Source organism: Pelophylax lessonae (genome assembly GCF_965119305.1).
Source record: "Pelophylax lessonae genome assembly, chromosome: 4".
Classification (NCBI taxonomy): Eukaryota; Metazoa; Chordata; class Amphibia; order Anura; family Ranidae; genus Pelophylax; species Pelophylax lessonae.
In genome coordinates this window covers 585,158,724-585,177,319 of record NC_138771.1, presented here as the reverse complement: position 1 = coordinate 585,177,319, position 18,596 = coordinate 585,158,724, and the positions used below count along the sequence as shown (strand labels likewise).

At 48.1% G+C, this 18,596-nt stretch overlaps 1 protein-coding gene across 1 annotated transcript in view; it reads right to left on the bottom strand.

Moving 5' to 3' along the window:
* The window catches only part of GMIP (GEM interacting protein), a gene marked incomplete at its 3' end in the record, with an annotated part of 200,121 nt that overhangs the window by 49,610 nt on the left and 131,915 nt on the right, over positions 1 to 18,596 (bottom strand). The window contains exon 12 of the mRNA XM_082253719.1: positions 814 to 1,004. Coding sequence (XP_082109845.1) covers positions 814 to 1,004 — 191 coding nt within the window. The remainder of the gene's footprint in view (positions 1 to 813; positions 1,005 to 18,596) is intronic.

The window sequence follows — 18,596 nt, the reverse complement described above, 5'->3', positions numbered from 1 at the left end:
CTACATAAACTGTAATTATCTGCAGTCACTGCTTAGCCAACAATTTTCCACATGCCTCCTTCAGTTTTTCAATTGAACTCTGTTGATCCTGCTTAAATCAGTCGAAATTTCAGCCAACATTTTTTTTTTTAATTTTCTCTAAATCATGAAGAAGGCAACAGGTGGTGTAGCAACATATAACATTGGTGTTGAACACACATAACTCCCAGGTGGACAAGAGCCAGGGAAACCAGGGACTGACCTATCCCACTATGCTCTCTGTATAATGAAAATATCTCTTTCGGTTGGCCCGATCCTTTAAAATGAATAAACAATCATGGTCTTTAAGTTGGGACATCATTTTAAGGATTGCAGGTGGTGGGTAAAGCTAGGATACAGTAGAAGTAGAAGTGTAATAATTCTTTCTTACCAAGTTGTCAAGAGTCTATATATACACATCTACATGAGAAAATATGTGCACACCTAGCTATGTTATAGGACAGTGCCAGAAGGTTATGACAAAATGCTAATCTTCTTCCTGTATTCTATGATCTGATTATACATGTACAGTATGTCTGGTCTGGTATATCATCACCGCAACCACTTCTACCTATTTGTCCCTGGTTGGCTCCTGAAAACAATATTGCTGGTAACAAACTAAGGCTAGTATGCAGGCTATAATCCTATTCCACCTATCAGAGCTGTTTTGTCATCTGAATGCAAATTTCCTGCCCTGGGTCAAAACCCAACTAAATGATACACAACAAGTTGACCATTAAGTATGTAACTAAAATTGAATGTCCAGCATCCTCCCCAAGGGTCTGGTGACATCACCTCTGGCCTGCAGGGATGTACTCCTGGAAGGAGAATCTTTCTGGTTCAGTATGCTTGCGTGGCAGGCTCACAACGAACTGAAGATATCTATCTCCAGCTTCATAGGGTTCACTAATGGTGAATAGGTTTCCATAGCCTGAGGGGACAGATTCACACTGTGTCCTCTTTAAATTCATCAGATTCTGGGTCACCTGTGAGGAGACAAACCATACAATTGTGATGGTAAGCATGGTGGCAAAATAGAACTGAAACAAGCAGTTTAACATTCAGTATACAACAGTACATAATAGCACTAGCACAGAAAAAAAAAATGTGAAAGATAAAAATGATGATAAACCCAATAAGAACATACACATTGTACATGCCACGAAGACATCTTATCTGTGGCTGCTGACCTGAGTTACATTAGTCTCAAAAGACACTGTGACAAGAAGATATATGCAAGGGACCTTATCTTGGATTTATAGGAATAGCAGCAGCCATTTTTACTTCAAGTTGCTTTATAGACATTTTTGCTTGTTAGACCAATTTTTTAGGCATAGGAGAGCCATTTGAGACTGACTGTATTTATACTGTATATACAGTATCTCACAAAAGTGAGTACACCCCTCACATTTTTGTAAATATTTTATTATATATTTTCATGTGACAACACTGAAGAAATAACACTTTGCTACAATGTAAAGTAGTGAGTGTACAGCTTGTATAGCAGTGTAAATTTGTTGTCCCCTCAAAACAACTAAACACACAGCCATTAATGACTAAACGGCTGGAAACAAAACTGAGTACACACCTAAGTTAAAATGTCCAAATTGGGCCCAAAGTGACTATATTTTGTGTGGCCACTATTATTTTAAAACACTGCCTTAACCCTCTTGGGCATGGAGTTCACCAGAGCTTCACAGGTTGCCACTGGAGTCCTCTTCCACTCCTCCATGACGACATCACGGAGCTGGTGGGGGTTAGAGACCTTGCGCTCCTCCACCTTCCATTTGAGGATGCCCCACAGATGCTCAATAGGGTTTAGGTCTGGAAACATGCTTGGTCAGTCCATCACCTTTACCCTCAGCTTCTTTAGCAAGGCAGTGGTCGCCTTGGAGGTGTGATTGGGGTCGCTATCATCTTGGAATACTGCCCTGTGGCCCAGTCTCCAAAGGGAGGGGATCATGCTCTGCTTCAGTATGTCACAGTACATGTTGGCATTCATAGTTCCCTCAATGAACTGTAGCTCCCCAGTGCCGGCAGCACTTATGCAGGCCCAGACCATGACACTCCCACCACCATGCTTGACTGTAGGCAACACAGGTGCGGAGTCTTTGTACTCTTCACCTGGGTCAGTGCCACCACACATCTGAACATCACACACCATCTGAACTAAAAATGTTTTCTTGGTCGCATCAGACCACAGGACATTGTTCCAGCAATCCATGTTCTTAGTCTGCTTGTTTGCAGGATTTCTTGTGCATCATCTTTAGAAGAGGCTTCCTTCTGGGACGACAGCCATGCAGACCAATTTAATGCAGTGTGCGGCATATGGCCTGAGCACTGACAGGCTGACCCCCCCACCCCTTAAACCTTTGCAGCAATGCTGGCAGCACTGACAACCTCTGGATATGACGCTGAGCGCGTGCACTCAACTTCTTTGGTCGACCATGGCGAGGCCTGTTCTGAATAGAACCTGTCCTGTTAAACTGCTGTATGGTCTAGGCCATCGAGCTGCAGCCCAGTTTCAGGGTCTTGGCCATCTTTATGTAGAACAACAATTCTTTTTTTCAGATCCTCAGAGAGTTCTTTGCCCTGAGGTGCCATGTTGAACTTCCAGTGACCAGTATGAGAGAGTGAGAGCGATAATACCAAGCTTAACACACCTGCTCTCCGTTCACACCTGAGACCTTGTAACACATGACACTGGGGAGGGAAAATGGCACTTTGGGCCCAGTTTGGACATTGTCACTTAGGGGTATACTCACTTTTGTAGCCAGCGGTTAAGACATTAATGGCTGTGTGTTGAGTTATTTTGAGGGGACAGCAAATTTACACTGTTATACAAGTTGTACACTCACTACTTTACATTGTAGCAAAGTGTCATTTCTTCAGTGTTGTCACATGAAAAGATAGAATACAATATGTACATAAATGTGAGGGGTTTACTTACTTTTGTGAGATACTGTATGACTGTGCAATTTTTTTTAGGAAGGTGATAATATATAAGGTTTCTGTAGTGTATACACAAGAAACTTTAGTCAAAACTTTCAAATAAAATGTGGTTTTGACAAATTGTGTTTAAGATGGTTTAAGGTATGGCCAGAAGAAAGACGGATGTCAATTTCATTTATTGAATTCTAACTAGCGCACATGGGTATAGATATTGGGTTGGCTTGGCATTTGTCCCCTACAAATTGTTAGTATCCACCTTTGCACACATACATTTTGTATTGAGGGTGCAGACCTTACATAGCAATGCAATTTCAGCCCCACCTTCCTACAGCCAACAAAATGGCCAAGTAGCATTAGGTTGCATATGTGCTCCAGTGTTGGCACTACTGCATCTCGGCACTAAATAGCTAATGTGGCTCCACAACAGATGGCTTTCATCACTTAATTGCAAAACAGCCAACATTGCAACTAACTAAGGGAGGTTTATGTTAACTTTTTATGCATTCAGAAACAGATAACATTCAAAAGTTTCTAAATATAATTACTATGTACTTATAATAGGAGTGGTTGGTTTCAGTATAAATGGATGGACCTGAGCTGGTTGAATCACACATCATATTATTTTACTTCACCTGACCTTCCCCTAATCAGGCCATTACTGCAGTAAACACTAAGGGATTAATTTACTAAGACTGGAGAAACCAAAACTGGTGCAGCTTCCTGTTTTTTTTTGTCAAAGCTTAATTTAACAAGCTTAAAGTGGTTGTAAAGGCTGAAGGTTTCCTATGCATGAAGGTACAAAAACTTCAGTGTGCAGCACCCCCCTCAGCACCCTCTCCAATACTTACCTGAGTCCTATCTCAATCCAGCAATGCTGACGAGAGCAGCGGCTCTTCCGGGTCTCTCGCTCCTCAATAGCTGACATGTAGCAGTGGGAGCCATTGGCCCCTGCTTCTGTCAACCACAGGAACCAGTAAGAAGGGACCGAGGGCGGAGCTGAGCCCCGTTCTGTGTGTCAGTGGACACACAGAGCGGGGCTCGAAAGCTAACACACATGAATATGGCTTGCTATGGGGAACTCAGCAGGGGGGAGGGAGGAGGGGCTCAGAGTGCCTGCTGGGAACCTAACAAGAAGAGGATTGGGGCTGCTCTGTAAAAACCATTACACAGAGAGTGTAAGTATAACAGGTTTTTTTTACAACACTTGAGGTTAGAAGCTGAATGGCTACCACGCACAACTGCACAAGATTTTGCAATCTCCAGTTTTAGTATGTCAACCCCAAAGTGTCACCATAACATGAATATGTGTATAATGCTAAATTAAAGTTTGTTTGGTAAGGGCATTGCTGAACAAGCAGGATCCCCTCAAAGTTCTACAACTACAATACTTATATTTTCTGATGAAAGCAGGAGATTCCAGCAACATATCTTTTGTTATTGGAACTTGGAAGGGTGGCCGTAGATTGTAAAATTGTCTTTTAAGGCATGCCCACACCCCCGAGTGCAGCCCATCTGAAGAAATACTTACCTTTGTCCTCGATTCAGCGATCTTCACTGTGCAGCCCTGTCCAGAGCCACACAGCCTGTGCTTGCGCTCCCAACAGCAGCACTCATGCTGAAATACAATGTACCTTTTTACTGGTAACGGCAGTATGTAGAAAGGGCTCTTCTTGGACTTTCCCTTTATCAGTGTGAGCATGAGAGTCAATTAGGAAGTTTTTCCTAGAGGATCAAGAGTTCTTCTTTTAAAGCCTGTATTGGTTTAAAAAGCCTGCTTATACAGGATTGTAAGGTCAGCACAGTGCAATCAAAAAATCTAGCATTTGGAGATGTTGTGGAATATGTGGTTGTGTTGGTACAAATGGGCAATGTCCAGGAGGTCCTACTGCAGTTTAGTAATTGATGTCTTGAGAAAAAAAGAGTTGCAACAATTCAAGCAAGTGACAGGGTAATATCTTATGACCTGTGTTAAGTAGGACTTGCTCTTCTACCAGTCATCAGTTAAACAGGTGATACTTGGGGATATCTTTGTAGTGACATATGACATCTGTAACTTACTGTAAGTGATCTATGACATATGTTAATAATTATAAAAATGGGGATATTGCTGCGCTAAAATGTAAAGATAAAAACATACATGAATAAAAAGTCAACAGACCAAATGAAAGCAGCCAGCACCTGATCTAGAATCAGAAATACCAGATCTAAATAGCAATATAGAATGGGATTGGTGCAGCGCTAACACAATTGAATCCACAGTCCATACAAATGTTCAAATGGATCAAATACAAAAGTGCAGTAAACAAAAGTTCATCAGAGAGTGCTCCAATAAAGAAGGGAAACTGTCCACCACTTCAAACTTGGAAAAAGCCCAGAGTGCAGGAACCGCCACCAAGATAATAAATGGCCTCTTACCAAATTGCAATGACCCCCATTACAAGGATCAAAGACAGCCTGTGTGATCAAATCAGTGCCCAGATCGACATGTATCGATTCCCAGTGTTCCCTCAGCAGCTCCGACCGGAACAAGTGAACATAAGGAAAAGAGGGACAACTCCAATAGTGAAGTACGTTCACAGGTTTATTCAGTAAAAGCAGAGTGGCAACTCACGTTTGCATGAAGAAATCACAGCATGTCTCGAAGCTATACTCTCAGAACCTTTGTTTCCAACACGGCGGCCATTTTATTGGTTGGAAACAAAGGTTCTGAGAGTATAGCTTCGAGACATGCTGTGATTTCTTCATGCAAACGTGAGTTGCCACTCTGCTTTTACTGAATAAACCTGTGAACGTACTTCACTATTGGAGTTGTCCCTCTTTTCCTTATGTTCACTTGTTCCGGTCGGAGCTGCTGAGGGAACACTGGGAATCGATACATGTCGATCTGGGCACTGATTTGATCACACAGGCTGTCTTTGATCCTTGTAATGGGGGTCATTGCAATTTGGTAAGAGGCCATTTATTATCTTGGTGGCGGTTCCTGCACTCGGGGCTTTTTCCAAGTTTGAAGTGGTGGACAGTTTCCCTTCTTTATTGGAGCACTCTCTGATGAACTTTTGTTTACTGCACTTTTGTATTTGATCCATTTGAACATTTGTATGGACTGTGGATTCAATTGTGTTATCGCTGCACCAATCCCATTCTATATATGTTAATAATTAGAAGCATTGCTAAGGTGGTGTCTGGTGATTGTGCCCCCAGATCCATTCTGGTATTTTCACATTGGCACTGGTTATTCCAGAGGCTTTGCCAAGTCATCAAAGACAACTTTGTTGGGAAACTCTCAGCTTGCTGCCTCTGAGAAGCCTTATTCGTCCTTTTGTCTAAAGGCATCTATTTCTATTTACATTATGAGTGTAATACTTTCCCACTGTCTCCCTTTATATCAAGAGCTTTTCAGGGTAACGGAGGTCACAGCGTAGATCTGCTTATGATAACACTCGGGAGAACTGGCCTTAGAGCCAGATATTCACGTGATTAGCTGTGTTGTCCTAGGACGTATCCCCTAACACTAAATGAACTCATGAACCCAGCACTGATACCCAAATGAATATTATGTGGTGAGTCTAATGAGATAATTGGATTATACGAATACTGGGAGTCATATTACAGGCATGGGTGTATATCCCAACACGCCAACAAGATTTGATTGAATACAGCCCTGTAATGAATCATATTAATAACACAACAGTGTCAGACACTAAATTGGTTACACTGTGCAGAACAAGTTTGAGGCAGGACTGTGAACATTGGGAAGCTGTCAACCTTACAGAATATCAATATTTCCCATGTGTTTGCCTTTTATTCATTTATTTATTTTTAATTATTATTATTATTTTTTTTATCACAGCGTCAATTACATTTTTTATAGACAAAAGTTCTGTGTAAAGGCCAGCTAATCCCTTAAAATACAGAGTGTAAGGAATCAGTTATTAGGCCTGAAATCTAAACATGTTATTTTTCTCTTTTTTTTCCTTTCAATTAAGTTTTTTATTGAAATTTTGCATCAATATTAACACAAACACAGTCTTTTACACAGTCTTCAATTACGTATCTCTTCACTCCTAAATAAGTCTACCACAATCTACATTCTTGATTATAGAATTCTTGAAACATCTCCTCCTCCATGAACCCAACCCCCAGTCAACTTGGGGAAAAAAAAAGAAAAAAAAAAAAAAGGGGGGGTGAACCACTGTGCGATCCGATCCTGATGTGGCTGAAAAAAAGGGTCATGTGCGAGTTTGGTGCAGATACAGTGCGAATTCAGCCATACAAAGTGTATGGCTGAATTTGCATCCGCACATCAGATCGCATGTAATGAAGGAGCAGTGCGCTCCGAATTACATGCGATCGCCGCAGCCGCAATAATGTGAACGGGCACTTAAAGACTAAGTGTTGGTTCACAGTGGTGTGATGCAGGAACCCGCAGTGGATTCGCAGGGTTCCCGCATCGCACCTGACTCACAGGCAGTTCACACTGCCATATCACACCGCTTGGAGCGTTAATACAAAGTTAACAACACCCCCAGATTAGTTCACATATCGCAGTGCAATATGTGCAAATATCGGATTTCATAGATGTGAACACCCATGTCATCTGATTGTGGTGCAGACCAAAGAAAGGGTCCTATGCGACTTTGGTCCAAATGCGATGCAAATTCAGCCATGCAATCTGCATGGCTGAATTCACATCGCATGGACATTGCGTGTGATTTGCACAGCAGTGTGGTGCAAATCACATGCAATGTCTGACATCGCATATGTGTGAACCGGCACTAAGCCTTTTTCTGACATTTGTTGCTTACAAGTTAAAATCAGTATTTTTTGCTAGAAAATTACTTAGAACCCCCAAACATTATATGTATTTTTTTTAGCAGAGACCTTAGAGAATAAAATGGCGATTGTTGCAATCTTTTATGTCACACTGTATTTGCGCAGAAGTCCTTAAAACACATTTTTTTGGGCAAAAAAATACCTTTCAATTAATTAAAAAAAAAACGAAACTGTAAAGTTAGCCCAATTTTTTTGTATAATGTAAAAGATGATGTTACACCAAGAATTGTGGGAGAATCGTGATCTTTATTCTAAGCAAACAAATCGTGATTCTCATTTTATCCAGAATCATGCAGCTCTACTATGTACCCCATACACATTCACATGGGGGGGGGGGTGGCGGGATCTAGGGGCCCCCTTGTTAAGCCCCCCGCCCACAGATCCTGACAACCATAGCCCACGGTTGTCAGGAAGAGACTCTTGTCCCCATTAACAAGGTGATTTTTTTTATTTTTTTTTAACGACATTTTTTTTTTTATTCAGCTGTCAACGGCGAAACCTCATCAGTTGTTAAGGATGCTGCAGCTGGCTTCCCGGCCCCGCTCTTTAACAACCATCTTACACTGTACCCTGACTGGGCAAAGCACATTGCATTGGGCAGCATGCAGTGAATTACAGGGTGTTTGGTGGGGCGAACACTTGGTGAACACCCTGCAGATTCGGGTGTTCAGCAAATGGTTGAACAGGCAATTGTTCGGCCCAATTTCGGGCCAAACTGTTCGCCCAACACTATTTAGCAGTTTGTGATGCTGATTGGTGGACAACAGAAGTCAAACATGGTGCAATGTGTTTATCAAGATACATGTGTTATATGGCTGTTTAATGCTCATAGAGTAATTATAAGGTAATTCAAGGGTGAACTTCCACAGTTGAAAACACTCCAGATGTACCAAAACAAAAGGCATTTCATGTCTCACTGTTTGTTTTCTTTCTAAAGCAGCCAGTTGAAAAGCCTGTCTGTAGGCAAGTGCAGTCTACTTTCTCCACTGCAGTTGGAGAGGAAGTCAGAAGGAACATAGTTCCTCTATGGTTTCCTGGGTAACTAAGCAAGTATCCAATTGGATGCTGCCGCTCCATGTGACTCTGGCAGTCATATTTGTCCAGGCAGAGCCTTTTTAAGGCCCTGATTTCCAGGTTTGGTGTTCATTTGCTGGTTGGTAGAGTAGGGACAAGTACCCTGCCTGTTAAGAAAAGTACTAGTGGCAGGGATTGGTTCCTGATGAGGAGGGAAAGCATAGGGTTCAGAATCTCTCTGTACACCTGCCTGTTTTGCACAAGATGGCCAGGCCACGTTTTTGCTCTCTACACCCAGCTGGAACTGTGAGTGTTCCCGGTTAGGCAGCTTTCCCACAAGGTTATTTGTCAACTGTTTCCACATTATTTCAACACAAGTTCTTTGAATGTACTGGGACTGAGAGCGTTATTCTGCCACAACGTGCTTTACCACACCTACATATCCCCTGCCAGCAGCTGCATAGTAGGGTCCTTGCTCTCTGTGTGAAATCATGGGTCTCTTTGTAGAGGTCAGACATGCCCCTAATGAGTCAGACCTTTAGCTCTGCAGTCAGCGAGGCTCATGCTTCCTGCTGATTGGACAGCTCTGGCAGTGATACCAAAAAGGTGTGTCAAAGAGATCACCACTTCCCCACAGAGCGCAAGAGTCACTCTCTGTAGCATGCTGGCAGTGGACAAACTTTACCACTAGACTTTGCACGCCTGTTGTTTTGATAAACCTGGAATGTATTTAGCTGATTTAAACTTAAAGTTCAATTGGGTTTAATGTGCCACTGAAGACCATTATAGGAAGAGCAGACACAAACCAAAGACCACATCTTTGTACTGGGGAATACTGAAAATAGAATAGATGGTATTTCACGATCTACAGGTCATTAATCCAGATTTGTCAAATTTCTTGGCACTGGAAAAAGAAGCACTTTTGTAAATTTTGTAGTCTAAAGAAAACCAAGTACCAAGTATGTGCACCTAAGCATGGAAAAAGCAAACAAAACCCTTCCACCTCCGAAGGCAGGGACAAAGAAAGGTGAAATCTTCCTATAATATTGGTACAAACGAACATTCAGAGAATAATATTGGTGAAGAAATAAGGTGCATACAATGATTGCCAGTAGATGGTATTATGAAATGTAATAATTAAAATTCCATTTTCTATCAAGAAAAACAAATGTTAAGTGGTATAAAAACCTTTTAAAAACTGATTACCGGGGGCGTGGCTTGGGCATGGCGGTGTGAGGACGCTTTTACATGGTGCTCCCGCTCCCCAGCCTCCCTTCTCGGCAATTCTTGGTAGTTATCTGCTGATATGAGCGTCCGTAAACGTAGGAAGACCAAGCCTGCACTTGCACCGTCTTCCAGGGCGGCATCGACTACCCCTATCCGCTCCTTCTTCCCGGACTCTAGGAGCCCGACACCAAAGGCCCTGTCTCTGCAACCACGTGTGGGCCTGGGACCCCCGGCTGCCTCCTCTCCTGGTCAAGGGCCCTCTCTTCCACAGGCTGTATCACCCATGGCCTCCGGCAGCGCACCTCCTACCTCTCATCCTCCGTCGGAGGTGCAGATCGGCGATACCAAGGAGCTATGGACTCTTCTCCGGGCGCTGCCGACCAGGGCCGACATGGAGGCCATAGTCGCTCAAGTGGCGGAACAGCACAAGCGGGACTTTCAGCAGCTCGGCGGGGAAGTGGCTCAGCTGGATACCCGCTTGTCGGCGGGTGAAGCAACAGTTAGTGACCTCCAGGCACGGGTGTCCGCTCTGGAACAGTCTCAGGCCTCCCACAGTGACGCTCTAGCCGCCCACCAGCTCCGAATGGAGGACTTCGAGAACCGGAGCCGCCGGAATAACTTGCGGCTCCGCGGCATCCCAGAAGCTACCGGTCCCGAGGACCTTCTGGAGACGGTACGGGCCATTCTATCCCTCGTCATGCCTCAGGAACCCCAGGCATCCTTTGAGTTTGACAGAGTCCATCGCGCCCTGGGTGCCCGGTCGTCGGACCCTTCCAGACCCAGGGACGTGATCTGTCGCCTCCACCGGTACCCCGTCAAGGAGCGAGTGCTGAGGGAGGCCTGGGCCAAGGGACCGGTGGAGTTCGATGGTGCTTCTATCCAAATTTTCCCGGATGTAGCCCGTGGCACCCTGCAACGTAGGGCGATGCTGAAGCCCTTACTGGAACGGCTTAGACGTCCGGATCTCTCCTATCGCTGGGGATTCCCCCTACAGCTCACGGTTAGGAAAGCTGGATCGTCCTTCACCCTTCGGAGACATGCGGACTTACCTGCCCTGTTCGAGTTTCTTGGAATTCCTCCTGTGGATCTGCCGGACTGGCTGGCGTGGCTCCCGGATCGAGACCCCCGCCGGGGACCTGGACGACCCGACCAACCCCTGCCGCGGAGACAGCGCCGGCTTACTCAGCGTTCCCGAGGGAGCTCCAGAGGGCCGGAGGTCGCGGCCCCTGAGACCTAACCTACTGACTGCCTTGGTCCGTGAGTATGGCCCCATCCCTGCTCCTGCTTCTCCTCCCTTCCCTTGCCCCGGACCCCGCTGCATTTTGCTGCCCGCTGATGGATGAGACTGGCATGTGTACTCGGTGTCTCCCCGTGATCTTCCCGCCGGCTCCGGACCCCCCCGCCCCTCTGCCGGCTGTCACCCCTGTTTTTCCTCTCCCGGGACTGCCATCGTGGATGCATGCTGCCCCCCCCCCCCTCCCGTGATGTCTAAACCGCTGCCCATTGCTGGCTGACCGACCCTGCTCCGTTTCTTACTATGTCCCTCCTCCCGGCTCCCCACTGCTATGGCTCCAGACATGCTGCTTCTCCGGGAAGGTAGCCGTGCTTGTTTCCAAGAACTGCATATCGTGGACGGCTTCCTCGGGAGCTGAGGGAGGGGGAGGGTGGAGTGCTGCTTTACTGTGGGGCTGTGGGGTGTCTGTGTTATGGGGGTAATGTGCTGAGCACCCTGCTGGGACCACTGTCACTTGCTCTTTCTCTACTGTCCCTTCTCAGGGGTGGAGGGGGTGTCCCAGTTTTTTGCCTTGTGCTCCACCTCCTGTTCCTTTGCACTTGTCTCTCCCCTCCCTGCCGTTTAGCCCCTTGCTGTTCCTTCTTCCCCTCCCTCCTTTCCCTTCCCCCTCCCCTCCTTTCCCTCCCCCCCTTTCCCTCCCCCCCTTTCCCTCCCCCTCCCCTCCTTTCCCTCCCCCTCCCCTCCCCTCCTTTCCCTCCCCCTCCCCTCCCCTCCTTTCCCTCCCCTCCCCTCCCCTCCTTTCCCTCCCCCTCCCCTCCCCTCCCCTCCCCTCCCCCTCCCCTCCCCTCCCCTCCCCTCCCCTCCTTTCCCTTCCCCCCCCTTCCCCTCCTTTCCCTTCCCCCCCCTCCCCTCCTTTCCCTCCCCCTCCCCCTCCCCTCCCCCTCCCCTCCCCTCCTTTCCCTCCCCTCCTTTCCCTCCCCTCCTTTCCCTCCCTTCCTTCTTTTCTGTGGTCCACAGGGGGTGTTCTTCTATATGGCGTGGTGGGGGGGTGGTCTCTCCCCCAGCCCACGGGGCTCCTCCTGCTGGTGTGGCGGGCCCCCTCCTGGGTGGGGTTGGGGGATGGACTGCTCTCAGGGTCTTGGAATGGCTGGGTATGATTACACATGTCCTCGCTTTCTGTGGCATGGCTGCTTAAGCCAGGCTCCCTGGCACTTTTCAACATATCTACTTGACTGATGCCATCGGTGCGGTGTGAGATGGGTGTCGACCTGGCCCGCGATTTTACCACGGGCCTTTTGTTTTATGTTCTGCCGCTATCTCCCGCGGGTGGTGTGACCCCTCCGCGTTGCACCGAGGGCATGGATGTTCTTGCAGCTGTTTTTCCCCTTTTTATGTATTTTCTGATTCCCCTCTGCCATGTGGGGATCACTCTCGGGGTTCTCCCCGTCCCCTGCCTCCCTCATTCCTCCTTCCCTTGTCCCCTCCCTTTCTGTTTTCCTCCTCCCTTCCGTTTTCCTCCTCCCTCCCCCTCCCCCATCCCCCTCCCTCTTCCCCTTCCCCCTCCCTCCTCCTTCCCCCCTCCCTCTTCCCCCTCCCCCTCCCTCCTCCTTCCCCCCTCCCTCCCCTCCCCCCTTCCCCTTCCTCCCCTTCCCCCCTTCTTCCCCGTCCTGGTCATGTTCTCCCCCCTCTTTCCCTCTTCCTCTCTTACGCCTCTCCCCCTTCGCCCCTCCTTTTCTTTCACCACTCCCTCCTTCCTTCCCCTTCCTTCCTTTTGCCCTTCCTCTCCCCCCCTCCCCCTTCCTCTCCTTCATGTTTCTTCCCCCTCCCCATGGGGTCCTCTCACTTGTGTACTGATGTACTTGGTGCCGCGTGTGGGGCCGCAGACCCAGGGACCAACGTGTCCTCCCCGGTGTCGCGGCCCGTGCCTCTCGCAGACTGAGCCGTCTCTGGCGGCCTTCGCTGTCAATATTCTACGTATACATTGTTGGTCATTTTTCCTGGACATGTTCTCTACTGCTATACTGGTTACCGGACGTTCGTGTTTGTTTGTCTTCTTATTTTTTCTACGAAAGGGAAGGAGAGAACACTGTGGTTTATTTATGTATCTATTTACTTTATTTATTTTTTAGTTTCTTTTGCTCATACGTTATGTTGGTTTATCGCCCTGTGTTTCTCTTTCCCTGCCGAGTTGGGAATGGCGGGGAGCGGTCACCGCTTTCCTCCTCTAGTTGTGACCTTCCCCGTACCCCCTATAGGGTTTTTTCGACCGCGGTCCCCCACACTCCGCCCGCATTAAGGGTGGTGGGTTTGGAACCTCGGGCGATTCGAGACTGGTTCTCGGTGTGCCTTTTGGCACGGTAGCTTTTTGCCTCCTTTCCTCCCCTTTTTCTTTTTTGCTTCCTCTCATCTGCCTTTAGCCCCCTCTCTCTCCTCTCATTCTCCCCCCCCCCCCTTTTTTTTTTTTTTTTTTTTTTTTTTTTTTTTTTTCTCCTTTTCCCCTCTTCCCCCCGTTCCCTGGGTGGAGATGGCCGCCCCCCGGGTAGACCCAATCCGTATAGTATCCCTTAATGTTAAGGGACTTAACACTCCAGAAAAACGTTCCATCATTTTGACTGACCTCCATCGCCTTCGAGCCCATGTCGGCTTCTTGCAGGAGACCCATTTCAAATCCGCCAAACTCCCAAAGCTGGGAAATCGGCGATTCCCCACCGTATATCATTGTTGTTCGCCTGATTCCAGATCCAGAGGGGTCAGCATCTTGATCAGTAACCATGCTCCGTGGACGTTCCTGGATTCGTGGAGTGACGAATTTGGCAGGGCTCTCTTTGTGAAGGGCTGTCTGGGTTCTGTCCCGGTCACCCTTGCCAATATCTATTTACCTAACACGGCACAGATTTCTTGCCTCGAACCTTTACTTTCGCAGCTCCACGACTTTATGGAGGGCCAGGTCCTCCTCGGAGGGGATCTTAACTTTGTCCTAGACCCGGTCCTGGATGCATCGAGAGGCGCCTCCCACATCTCTTATGCTGCTCTTAAACGCCTTAAAAAGGGCTTTCACGCCTTCCACCTTGTAGACGTTTGGCGGGTCCTCCACCCGTCGACCCGAGACTACACCTTTTACTCCTCTCCCCATGACTCCTATACCCGTATCGACTATTTCCTGATCCCACAGGCCCTGTTGGGTCGTGTAGTTTCTTCTTCCATTGGCCCTATCACGGTCTCTGATCACGCGCCTGTGGTTCTCGAACTGGATTTACGGACCCCCGAGACCAGGCAATGGCAGTGGCGGTTGAATGACGGTCTCCTCCAGGACCCCAAAGTGATGGAGGAGCTCCAGCTTGAACTCAGTCGGTTCTTCCTCTCCAATGCCCTTCCGGAGAGTCCCCCGTTGATGGTGTGGGAGGCTCATAAGAGTTATATGCGAGGGGTGCTGATTAAAATCGGCTCTCAACGCAAGCGAGATAGGGCCCGCCAGATGCACGAACTTCTCCTTCGAATAGAGTCGCTGGAGGCCGCCCATAAGAGATCCCTGGCACAATCCGTCCTTCAGGAGCTGACTGTCCTTCGGGAGCAGTTGCGCTCCCTGACCCTTTTCAGAGCTAAGGCTTCCTTAGCTAAATGCCGGAAGGTCTTCTATGAACATGGGGACAAATGTGGCAAAATATTAGCTCGGGCACTGCGGCAGCAGAGAGCGCAGACGTTCATACCTGAAATCCTTTCCTCCCCGAACCAGAAGGTTCAGGCTACGGACCGCATAGCGGAGGTCTTCCGCCGCTACTACGCCTCTCTGTACAATCTGGCCCCTGACACGACCGAGCCTGCTCGAGAAGCTTTTCGCTCTAGGATTCAGGAGTATCTACAAGCTTCGGGCCTCCCCGGCCTCCCGCTGGACGCCCTGGAGAGACTAGAAGAGCCGCTATGTCCTGCTGAGCTCTCGAGGGCCTTGGCGGAATCACAAAGGGGCAAGGCACCGGGACCTGACGGGTACACTCTGTCTTACTATAAATGTTTTGAGCATATTCTCTCCTCGCACTTCCTGGCTGCCTACAATGCGTCAGGAATGGGAGCGGAGTTCCCCGTGGACTCACTCCGTGCGCACATCACTGTGCTAGCGAAGGAAGGCAAGGACCCCCTCCTCTGCCAAAGTTACAGACCCATCTCGCTCCTCAATGTCGACTTGAAATTGTTTACCAAAATCTTAGCGTCCCGCCTGGCCCCTTTGCTCCCGCAGTTGATCCACGATGATCAGGTGGGGTTTGTCCCTTCCAGGGAGGCGAGGGACAACACTACGAAAGCACTGGACTTGCTGACTTTGGCGTGGACTCGGAAGATTCCTATGCTGCTCCTCTCGACGGACGCCGAAAAGGCGTTTGATCGGGTGAACTGGGATTTCCTTGTTGGAACACTGGAGCATATTGGACTGGGACAGCGCATGATGTCTTGGATCCGGGCGATTTACTCCCGCCCGTCGGCTTGTGTTAAGATCAATGGCCTGCTATCTGACCCGTTGGGGATCTCAAATGGGACTAGACAGGGGTGCCCCCTGTCACCCCTGATTTTTGTTTTGACCCTGGAACCGTTTCTGCGTTCTATTAGGGCCAATGCTGACATCACTGGGGTGAGCATTAATACACAGTTTGCGCCGAAGGTGGCGGCCTACGCCGATGACCTTCTCTTTTTCCTTACTAACCCGCTCATTTCCTTGCCTAACCTACTGAAGGAGTTCCGTGCTTATGAAGCCCTTTCTTTTTACAAGATCAACCATCAGAAATCTGAGGCACTGCCCGTTGCGATGACCCCGGCGTTGTTGAATCTCCTCCGGGAGGACTTCCCTTTTAAGTGGAGTTCTTCCCACATAAAATACTTGGGTATTTTCCTCCCCAACTGCCCCGACCGCATCTTTGAATGCAACTTCCCTCCTCTTCTCTCTCGGATTCGGAAAGATTTGGAGGGGTGGCAGAAGGGGATGTTCTCCTGGTTTGGGCGCTGCAACATTATTAAGATGAATGTCATGCCTCGTCTGCTATATGTTCTGCAAGCCCTTCCAATCGCTGTTCCCCCGGTCTTCCTGCGTAAAATAAATGAAGCCTTTCGTAGGTTTCTTTGGGTGAGGGGCCCGCCCCGCCTTTCACTTAAGGTTCTCCGCATGCCCAAGCTAGGTGGTGGCATGGCCTTTCCGGATGCGGCCTTGTATTACGCTGCTTGTCACCTTGCCAGGATCGTGGACTGGCACGTCCATGGCCACCTCAAGCAATGGATCAGGATTGAGCGGAATGTGGGGGATGTTCCTCCGGAATCCCTCTTGTGGGGCACTTCCGATCTACCAAAAAGTGTGTCCGACCACCCGACTGTGGGGGCTACCCTGAGACTGGGCCGCAGGATCTGCGGTGAGGGCCTGATTGCCTCTCTACCCTCTCCTCTGTTCCCAGTTATTGAGAACCAGGACTTCACCCCAGGTCTGCTGGATCAGGGTTTCCGTGCCCTGAAGACCAGAGGTTTCCATCAGGCCAGACACTTTATCGCTGGGGGGCGATGGGTATCCAGGCAAACCCTTTTCTCCAGTACTCCCTACGAGGCGCTGTCCTTCTGGCAAAAGGTGCAGCTGGCTCACTTTCTGCAGTCCCTGCCGCCTGCGACCTCTTTTGCTAGACGCCTTTTGCCTTTTGAGGAGCTGTGTGTCTCGGACGCTCCTTTACGCCATACCATATCTCTGATCTATCGTCTTCTGACGGGGCCTGATCCCTCCTCCAAACCACTGTATATCACCCGCTGGGAGCAGGACTTGGGCCTTTCTTTTTCGGATCACCAAATGGAACGGATTTTCTTCTTCACTTACAAAACCTCCACCTGTTCCAAATATCAGGAGGCGGGGTATAAGTTATTGACCAGGTGGTATTACACTCCGGCCCGGTTGCGCAAGATGTTCCCTTCCTGCTCCGATCTTTGCTGGAGGTGTGGAGAGGAGGTGGGATCCCTTCTCCACATCTTTTGGTCTTGTAGCCGTCTTCAACCCTTTTGGGCGGAAGTACTGCGCATTGCGCAAAAGTTCACGGACCACGCCCTCACTCTGTGCCCTGGCCTTTTTCTTCTCCACCACAATGATTTTCCGCGAGCATCCTATAAAAAATCAATCCTGCCGCTCCTTTTCACTGCGGCCAAGAGCTGTATCCCTCTTCTATGGAAGCAGTCGCAGCCTCCCACAGTAGCTATGTGGCTGCGGAAGGTGGCCTGCATCAACGAAATGGAAGATCTGGTGGCCGCTGACCGGGGCAATAGGGAGATGTTCCTCAAAAGGTGGTTCTACTGGCATGAGTTCCGTTTCTCCGATGAATACAAAGCATTGGTTGCCTAGTTAGGCATATGCGGACTGGGTGGCCGTCTCTTCCCCGCTTTCCCCCCTCCATTCATCCTTCCTCTCTTTCCTCCCCCCTTTCTTCTTGTCCCCCCCCCCCCTCTCTCCCTTTTTTTTTTTTTTTTTCTTTTTCTTTTTTCTCTCTGTTTGTCATGTCCTTTCCCCTCCCGTGGTGGGTTCCTCCCCACCTTCATGTGAAAGAAATGAAAAGGAGGCGAAGGGGATAGTCAGTTACTCTTTGTTTTTCTTGTGATTGTCACTCCCCTTGGGCATACGTACACTTGTTCATACTGGGTGCCTGGTGGGACTTGGCATGCCCGGAGTGGGTCTCTCCCTCACAGTACCTCGGCCATATGAAGATGCCGGGGGAGGGCGGGGCCTCTTCGGGGGCCGGGCTCCCCATAGTAATTTTCTCTGATTTTTCGGGAGTTACGTTTTGCTGTGTGGTCTTACGTGCTATGATTACTGGTATTCACTAGAACTGTTTGTTTGTTTTTTGTATTTGCTTTGCCTGTGATTTTGTATGTGGACCATTACCATTGCTTCTGCTTGATCTGTATGCCTTTCCTTCTCCTAATAAACGTTGAATTTAAAAAAAAAAAAAAAACTGATTACCATATATGGAGCTGAAAGTTCTGAAAGTTGGATCCTGTCACAGGCAGATAAGAAAAGAATTGATGTATTTGAAAAGAAAGTACTTTGGGGAATATGTGGAGGTTTATTTGAGAATAGAGTGTGCATATTAAGATATCATAATGAGTTTAAAGGGAAATATAAAGATGTTAGACTATCATCATTAATATGTATTGCTAATCTAAAATGGCCTGGTCATATTAAACAGAGGACTGAAATTTGAATTTCAAATAGGTTCCAAGAAGCAATAGTAGGTGGATAGAGACATTCTGACTCACCCAGAGTATGATGGCTGTATAAAATCACTAGACGTTAAAGGAAGATATGAATCAG